At 34.6% G+C, this 10,116-nt stretch overlaps 1 protein-coding gene across 1 annotated transcript; it reads left to right on the top strand.

The window, feature by feature from the left end:
- The first annotated feature begins 1,272 nt into the window (after positions 1-1,272).
- On the top strand, positions 1,273-9,330 carry LOC138319107 (activating transcription factor 3-like). The gene is made up of 3 exons (XM_069262033.1): positions 1,273-1,961; positions 2,713-2,820; positions 4,694-9,330. The coding sequence occupies exons 1-3, from the start codon at positions 1,725-1,727 to the stop codon at positions 5,612-5,614; spliced, it is 1,266 nt and encodes a 421-aa protein (XP_069118134.1). The 5' UTR covers positions 1,273-1,724; the 3' UTR covers positions 5,615-9,330.
- Positions 9,331-10,116: the final 786 nt, after the last annotated feature.

Raw genomic sequence — 10,116 nt, 5'->3', positions numbered from 1 at the left:
ATGAACAGTTATATGACAGTGAAAAATAATTGATTAGGTATGATAAAATTTTACGATAAATCGAACCGTATCGGATACACAGGCAAAATTTTGTGGACAATTTGACCTGAAAAGATATTAACCTGAAATTAACATGAAATGCACGTGAAAATTCCGTTGAGATCAATTTCAAATGAATAAACCCAAGAACTCACTTATAAATCCTTGATAAACCCTATAAAATTGACATCAATTTCATATCTATAAACTTTCATGTGAATTCATGTCAATTTCAGGTCAACTTCATGTGAGATTCAGGCCCTGACACCAACCAGACTTAGACATTATGACAGATAGGTGCTTGGTGTAGGCCCAGAGTATCTCGGGCTAGTCAATTTCATGGTAAACTTCTTAACCGACTAAATGGCGAGATAACTTTGATTTGAATATGGAAAGTTAGGTATCTTTGTTGATGAACTATTGGTCACAAATGTGCAAATATCTATTATGCCCAGGTGTCTTTTTGACGTTTAAAAAAATGGCTGCAAATCAAATCAGTTTATTTCTCTCCAAACACAGAGTTCTTGTGTAACAGAAGGATGACAGAATGATGCCATGTGAAATAACTACAATGCTTATAACAAGTATCAATATGCATGGCCGGTCATTTTAATTACTAGATCTAGTTTTATCGAAGAGATATCTCATACTCAAACTACATTTTTGTATCAAAATTACTTTTTTTTTAAAGATATTTCATCTAAGTATTCTTTTACTTTGATATTTAGCTTCACATTTTCTTTATCAAGATATCTCATTTCGTTTTTGTCTGTTCCCTCGACTTTTGATATTCATTTTTATCTTTTCTCTATCAATTTATTCCATTTCCTCTTTATTTATTCAATTACATTTTTCTACTTATTTGTTTTCTCATTTTACCGACTTTCACCGCCTAATGTCATAAATATGTATGTACAATGGTTTCATCCCCTCTTTGATTGTAACACAAGTTCATCTGGTCCAATATCACCCTGTCTTTATAACTATATGAATGTATATTTCATATCGTTTAAAAGTACTCTTGAAAGTTTCCTCAATTTTGTACTATATTTCATCTTTTCTTCATCAATATATATCAACTATCTAAGTACCTAAGGTATTTACATTTTCTCTTTGTTTCGATTGTGTAGGTGGGTATATACCCTGTTTCTATATTAAGAACATGAGCAATCATGGCAATTTCAAAAATTTAGGTAACATATATTATAAAAGAATGGCAGATGGGAATATAAAGATTTCCAACCGTTTGACGACAGAGAGGGTTTGATGTTTTACATCAACGAAAACAGCCTACACCAAGGGTAGCATTACATATTTTGGCCTAATCTTTTGTGACCTAATTTTCGTTTGTGATCACCTCGATATCGCACGACCAAGCCTATCCCCGAATTACTAACTCAACCCGGATCACAAAACATACCAATCAGTAGGCCCATCTACTACAAGTAAAGACTATTCAGTGCTAAACCTTTGATATTGTAAGTTAGTAAAGTAAGTATATTGCTTTTGATATTGATATAAAATCATACGCGCACGGCAAATCGATTCATACTGAAGGTCTAAAAATATATGGTGAGCAATTTCCGGTGACACCGCCAGGACTTTTGCTACGGAAGTGTGTTAGAACCCTGGAAGTTTCAGTTTGGAATTTGCATATCATTGTAAGTTCTGTGTGTGCAAAAAATATGGCAGCTATTGTTTGTGCTAGTTTGATCAGCAATAACAACATTCCTATTATGGTGCAAAGTGAAACGGACAGCAAACCGCTGAACTTGTGCAAACAACAACCGAACAACAACCCCGACGACCCACAACGCGTCAAACAGACACTTAAATCATTGATACAATCCAGAAGATTGGCAGAGGGAAAGGACGCGATAACTATAGACTTTGATAAACGCCAGTCTGACGACGAACTTAAGGTAAAAGACAATTCTGTGTAAATTAGTATATTGTCACATTACAAGTTTTGTTGATGTAACTATGACAAGGGGAGGTAATATCATTGCATATGGCAGCCGATCAGTGGTTCTATTTTTAGACATATTGAAATTGTTGATGAACAATGCATTATGCGCTTTAGATAGATAATATGCATTGTTGATAGATATTGTGGACGATAACATTTCCATTGTTATTAGGTTAGATGTTATATATAGGGTATTTACATGTTGTGGTTTCATAGAAAACATTATTGAGGCAGTTAGAACGTGTCCGTTCACAACACCCACTGCTTCTCAATGTAGGTCAGCGCTGCATTTATTCTTCCACGAAGCGTAAGTGCTAAAAATAGTATCAAAATGTTGATGCAATACGACAGTAGGCCTATGCTGTTTTCGCACGCTGTAAAATACCAACTAGGAATTTGAACATTTCTTTATCTAACTTCAGACGCTAAAATCATATTTTTCAATTCAACAGTTGAAGTGTTATTTTTTTCAACTACAGAAACTGAAAGTAACATTAGACTAGTCTACTACATTATATTTTTATATTCCACTAAACCTTCAACAACAAAAAAATAGTGAGCTGCATGGGTACACCTAAGTTATAAACACTCCCAAAACTCCGACCAATTATTTATTAAAAACCTATAAAATAACATGTAGAAATTAGTGAAATTTTATTTTTGTAAGTAGGCTTACATGTACCTATGTCACAATGTGATTGTAGCTTACTCCTGAAGAATTAGCTCGGCAGAAGGACAGGAAGGAACAAAACCGAAGAGCTGCTCAGAAATGTCGACAGAAAAAGAGACATCAGCTGCAATCGTTATTAGAGGTAAAATAGGATGAACTCAAAAGCTTGGCATATAACATATTTGCTAAAATACCTCCCGGCGTGAGACAAAACCTCCTGTATTTTAAAGCCTTTTATTGTCTCCCGGCAGGAGAGTCTAAATTCCCGATTTCTATAAACCCCTCCGTTTTATTTTCGTTGCCACATTTGTGTACATGCTAGGTTAATTTTAGCACGAGAGTAACCACTCCCTGACCCCCTGACCAACACCCAAGTGGCCCTAATTAGCAGCCTTGGGCTATTTCCACCTTGGCTTGTGGTGTCACTTTCACTCACGTCTGTGTATTACGTAAACTGAAGTCAAGCAGCCGATCGCGATCGGCTGCCTAGAAAACAATCAGCTGGCCTTTCAATAAATTTTATGACTAAAGCTAGTGAGCATTACAACAAAACAAATACTGCTTACAACTGTGAATGATTTACTCACGTTTTTAATGTTAAATAGGCCTATCTGTATTTGATGGATGTCACAAACTTTGCAATCGTTGGCAAAATCATTTCGTAGACTGGTTCCCGCCTCAGTTACCTCCCTTGCGTACGCTTCACTGAGGACCGGTAGCGAGTAGCCATCTTGAGTGAGAATTCCAACTCCAGAGTAGTGCGCATCAATTCTGCGCATGATATGTCATCATGGAGACGGCTACTTCCGTTAAGAGAAAATATAACGTCATTAACGTCGTTCCTATGAACACACTAAACTCTGTTAGCACGAAATGATTTCAAAACTTAAGGTCTTATTTACTTTTGTTTATATATCGTTCAAATAAATTATTTATTCTTTACGTTAAGATCCGTCGCTTCGTGCGTAAAGGGGTTTCCCAAAGTGATGCCAGCGAACCGGATATGTAGATTGACCAATCAAAAAATCATCATGGTTACCCGCTACCGGTCCCTAGTGAGCGGAGCGCAGCCTAGCGGAGAGTAGAGAACTAAGGGAAGGGAACCAGTCTACCATTTCGGGTAATTGTAATTGATGATCCGGATTTTATAGAATTTCCGGATTTCCTAATAACCACGTTTTTAAAAATGGAAAAAGTATTTTTTTTTTTAGAATTTCTGTGTGAATTTATTTTTAGAAAAAAATATATTAATTATAAAAAATTATCAGTAGTAACTGAATTTAAATAAATAAAATTAAAAAGAATTTTACTTTTTTTCTCTCTCAGATTAAATTACATTTTGAATACTACTGTAACGATTCGTTTTTTTTTTTAAATTTAGTGCTTGTAAATGTAAGAACTTTATCTAAGTTAATTATCCCTTATTGTGAAAGATTATTAAAAAGCCCAGTCTAATATTTCGAACAATAAAACTGCTCCAGAACTGGGTGTATATAAGGATGTGACTACTTTTGCAAAACCACACATTCCTTTATTTCAGTAAAATTCAATATGAATGCAGAATTTCATCATAATAAAGCAGATATTTAATTTATTCATATATGTCGCGCGTATACCTCCCTCTTTTGAGACCAAAATCCCTCAAAATGGTTATCAATCTCCCTCACCACCCCTAGAAAAATATGGCATGTAAAGCTTGGCATATAACATATTTGCTAAAATAGTTAACTGTTTAAATGTTTAAATCTCTGCAATAACGTAGTGTTATATATTATCTAAAAATAAAAAAGGATTTCATAGTAAGTGCATATGTTTAATGCTATAATTGTTGCAAATTGGTGAATGTATAAGTTTTTGAATATTTCTGATTTTAAATTTTTCATTTTAGTTTTCAATAAAGCTTTATGCTAATTTGTTTAAGTTCGAAGACTTTGATAGTTGCTACTATGCTTTTTACTTCAAAGATTTCTTTTGCATGTGAAAAGTGACTGAGAAATGTCTTTGTAATATTCTAGGAGGAAGAAGAACTTTTGATGAGAAGGTGTCAGTTAGAAGCAAAATACCAAAGACTTAACAGTGAGAAGGAGAAGTTATTGGATACGATTCGGTCGAGTGGTCAGTACACATGTAGTCCTTCAGACAGTGTGAAAGAGATGGTCAGTTCTGATAACAGTGTAAGTAATAAAGGTACGAGGGTCGCCCAGGATACCGCTGGCCACGTTGTCTGGAGCCTCCTCAACAAAACAACCAAAAATCATAAACATTATTTTATCCAGAAATATCACAAAGAGGCTGCCAGTGAAAAGGCGCGGTATGACAGTAGTCAGGTGTCTGCCTCAGACTCGGACAGTCAGTCAAGCTGTCCTGCTATCTTTTCCTCCTCCTCCTCTCTTGTTCAGTCATGTTTAGTCAAACAGGAACCTAGTGCAAACTCCAACCCTACATTTCGTGTTTCAGAGGCAAACACAAGTACAGAAAACTGTCAGGGACAATCTTCACCTGTAGACTTTTCAAGGAAAAATTTTGATTCATTAATCAAAAGTTGTGTTTTAGAATTAAAAAACAGGGAAAATAAGGCAGAATCAGAGGACAATAACAACTCAGAAATTTCAGATCAGAGAACATTTTCCAACATGTCTGATATGGATGTGTCTCTTACAGACAGCGCTCAGGAACTTTCTAGCTCACAAGAAATGTTTAGTTCACAGGAACTGTCAAGTTCACAGTCTGAGCTACCCAGTTCACAAGAGTCCACAAATTCCTACTACAGAAACCAGAAGGTGTATTTTGATGTTGCAGATTGCGATGAAGATTTTGATGAAAGCAGTGATGATGAAGATATTCTTATCATTGATGAATCCGCTCGTACACCTGATTTCAAGCAAAAAAGTTTCTCAAATCAAATGTTTAATAGCATCAAGGTTACCTGTACTTAAAATACTTAGAAGCGGGGAATAACATGGTGATACACTTCTATCTACTTCTATTATGGTAGGAAAACATAAATATCAGGGGAATGGTTCTTTGGAAATTGCAACAGTAAACATACATTTGCTTCATGGTAGGTAATTAATGAATACTGACAATTACAATTATTAGCCATACACTGCAAGTTTCTACCAATCTCTTGTGATGATAAATCCCATAGTGTAACACTCCGTCAATCTTACTTAAACAAGAGACTTAGATTCCACTTATATATCTGCTAAACATTCTATTTATTGGTTTCACCAATTGCCTTTCATTCTGAGTTGATATATTATGCTTGTACCCACAAAAGTGTGTTGTACAGTTATTTCCCAGAAACACCAGTATTTGAAGACTTGTGCTATTCTCAGGGTTCATTTAAATGAAAGACATCGGAAGTCTGAATACTTTATATCTTGTACCATGACGACGTGTGAAAGTAACGTCAGAAGAAGAAGAACAACCCTAAAAAATTGTGATTTCCTTATCACTTTAGAAAGACAAGACACACATGTACGATGTAAATTTAGTTTTTAATGGAGTTACGGTAGGGAATTTATAATTATAATGGAGATGCATTTCATTCTTTTTGCATAAATGATCACAGGGAAGTCAGCCAAGGTTTAAGGTAGGTTTCTGTGTTTCAAGTTATATGTCAAATATGGACACCACTGCATTTAGTAATGAGAAATCGTCTAGTTAATCATCAGTGACATTACATAAGGTAATGTTTTACTGTTACGATTGGATTGTAGGTACCATCTTTAAGGCAAGTATCTGGTAAGTGATTCAACTAAGGTTTCTGTGAAAAAAGACCATACGCTTCTGTACCAAATTGAAAGGAAATGAATGATTCCCGAAAAGATGTCATTTACCTGTGTATCTAGGTAAGTATTAATTTCACCAAAACTCTTACGGAAGTCACAGAATCTAATGACAAGTCTTTCTAATGGTTTTCTATTTAGTATAGCCTTGAATAGACGCCCACATACTGTCTATACACAAACTTAGGGGGCAGACCAAGGTGTGTTAAACCCCTCTCTGTGATACATGAACTTATATCACTTGTAGTGATCACTAAAAAAACTTTTTTTTTCAGATTTTTTCTTTAATTTCTATGTCTTCTTTGCTACTCTCGTAACACGATTATAGCAATACAATGGCAATATCAGGATACAGCTTTTTCCTCCATAAGAACTTAACCATGATGTATTGTTAGTTGTCAAAGGTAGAGCACAGTAGCTTGTATACAACATTACCTGTCATCTAAATAAAGCCAAAAGTTCCATTCCTAACAAAAGGTAATTGCTCAGTAGATTGTTTAAGGAAGGAAATGGTAGTCTCCATTTCATTTCTGGTGTGAAGAAATAATGAAAATATGAAAAAATGCCCATAGAATTATTGAAACATTCAGATGGAAAACCCCAACTGTGCAACCTGCTTGTGTTTTAACACAACTTTCGCTCGGCCATTATCAGATTTATGATGAATCTTACTTGTTCAAAAAGATAATACATTATCAGTATACACTTGCTACGAGATAGCAACAATAGTTAAAGATGTAGGCTACTGATCAGCTAGTTGTCAAAGTTTAACCTATGATGTTTCTCCTCCTCCTCCTCTTTACGTCATCCGTGGAATAGAAGCTTCCTATCCGACTGGAAAAATATTGGGTATGCATGCATGTACGACATAGAGGTTGTTTACATCTCAATGTATTACGAAGCAGTTTTTTTATCGTTTGATTGTTAATAACTATCGATTGTAATTACTAGCAATATACACAGAATTTACTTTGGAAATCCAGGAAATACGGAGCAAAGTCATGTAATGCTTTACCCTTTACTTCTCGCGTTTAGTTGATAAGTGTCTCGGAGAAGTCTGTTTAGTAATTGGAGACTTAAGAAGCCTTTTATTTGTCTCTAAAGGCCCACTACCTTTCCGAAACGGCTTTAAATTTTTTAAATGGGAATGTAAAAAAGATCGATAATTTTGTAGAGTCACAAAAATTATTAACTTTCCGTTAATACTACATTTATCATCACCTTCTGAACGATTTGATTTAAATAAATAAAATGTTTATTTTCATAACGCGGGTCGTATTATGTTTCCCGCCGTCGTCCTAAATACCGGGCGGTAGTTGACTATCACTGCGCCAGACGGCAAAACAGCGAATTGGCTCTCCACTGTTTTCATATATTACGCAGGAAATCTTGCATATGTTTGGTGTCGTAACCTTATTTTAGGTCATCGGTACGCATTTTTCTGATGTTATTAATGTTTTTTAAGAAACTTTTATATTTTGCTCCGGAAAGGTAATGGGCCTTTAATTGACTGTATTTTCCATTTTTTCATCATCTATGTATATCTGCAGCTAATGCTTTGTATTAATGAGCATGTAGCCCCTATGTCGATAGCAATGCAAGGCATGAGGTAACGGTATGACGAGACGTTGTTCACCGAGGCACGGATTTTTTCAGATTAGTGCAAGCTTCTTATTAATTTTTAGTTCAAATTGGTCTGATAAAATCTGTTTACGGTTTCATTGCTACATTGGACCATGATTATACAAGCCGTAAACAAGTGGTTTTAACCCAGTATTAATATTACACAAAGAGATCCAGAGATATAGTGTGTTTACAGACTTGCAGAGATCACGAGTTTTCTTTTGATCTAGAATCTGACGACTATATAGATTTTCTCCTCGTTTGCTATTTTAATAACTGTACATAAAATTATACACATTCTTGTACATCTTATCTTGTAATCTTTACTATATTCTAGATTTTTTTTAACAGTTGAATTAACCTGATCGTCTAGTGTTAGTTGCTCTTGTAATTCTAGTACAAATATGTTATTCCTGTTATAAACCCGTCTCTGTGTAACTTTCAGTTAAAGAATAGATTGATGTTTTTTTATTCAAATATGAAAGAATATTTCCTTTGAAAAGGCATGATGCTATGATAAACCAGTGTACTTGGCAGCAAAATTCGCCGGGCTTAGAAAATCAAATAGCTTACTTTTATATGATTGTTTTGTTGATTATCAATATTAAGTTTAACACGTGCGTATGAAAATAAAAAAAAAAGAATCCGATTGCTTTCCCATGATTGCTACAGTAGGTTCGTCACTGTCCGCTTATAAATACTTTGCTGTGATCATTTGTATGGTGCTGTGGATATTGGACGTTGCTGTTCATGCCTCAAGTTGTCGCCATTAGCGCATTTTCTTACGATTACATGTATATAATATTATATACTGTATATATTATAAATGTAAATACGTCATAATGTCACCGTGTAATTTGATTATGATTTTGTTAATTTTAGTGCTTGATTTGTAAAGTAATTGTGTTTAAACTTTGAATGTTGGCTTACATTCCTAGAGTTTTGGTCAATACCTGGTAGTAGCTTTGGTATTTGTTAATGCATTTAAACCATGTTCTCTTTAATCATTAATAATGATTTTTTTTTATTTATACAGGTACTTGGATGATATTACACTATATTGTGAGTTGTTAATTTGCTTTTTTTCCAGTTTCCAGGTTACAAGAAACAAGTTTTTCTTTTACAAATCTTTCTAATGTTATGCGTTAATTAATCTTGTAGTTAAACAATGATAATTTCTGTTATTTTTCGATTTTTTCGATGGGAAACTATAGAAAAATAAATACCCAATCAAACTTTAGAACATGAAAAATGTAAGTGGGAATCACATATTTGATAAATGTGTCAAAGGGTATTGGTTTTTTTTCCCATATGTTTGTGTGCAAATAGCAATTCTGCGAATATATACTTAGTAATCCATTTCTTTTTGGACACGCAAGCTTAAACTTTTAATAAGCTATTTGCAGTCCTTGTACTTTTCTCCGAGCATCCACTGTTTGAACTTTTGTTTAATTTAGGCGTCAAGAAAAATACTAAATACTGGGGGGGGGGGGGGGGGGGGGGGGGGGGGGGGGGGGGGGCGTCAAGAAAAATACTATAGGCCACGTCTATGTTGTTAAGTGAAGTTTTGCTTTAATTGTTACGGATTATGTAAATATTTCTACGTTAAATAAAATTTTCAAATCACTCAGTTTTGTCTCACCTGTTTAATGTCTTTCTTGATTGGCGTTACAGAATCATATTAGTTTATGATATCTGATGATTATTCCAAATTTGATCAAATTATATTGAACTAAACGAAGTCACAATTACTAAATAAACAAATGTTCTTAAAAGCAAGAGTTCTTGAAAGGAAAAGAAAATCTATTATACTAGTACGTATGCTGAAGTGTCGCAGATTATCAATTGTTGTCCGCCACTTCTGCGGTACAATATCATGGCCGTCACCAAGAAGTAATGATGACATCGAGCTTCATAGTATTAATCTGAATCTCATTTACCCTGTACACATGTCATCCCTCCATTTGTCGATATCTAACAAAGATCCTGGTAATGGGACCAAGCCCCTACATATTGTACAGTAA

The sequence above is a fragment of the Argopecten irradians genome, chromosome 3 (assembly GCF_041381155.1).
Source record: "Argopecten irradians isolate NY chromosome 3, Ai_NY, whole genome shotgun sequence".
NCBI lineage: Eukaryota > Metazoa > Mollusca > Bivalvia > Pectinida > Pectinidae > Argopecten > Argopecten irradians.
This window is presented reverse-complemented; position numbering and strand designations above follow the sequence as displayed.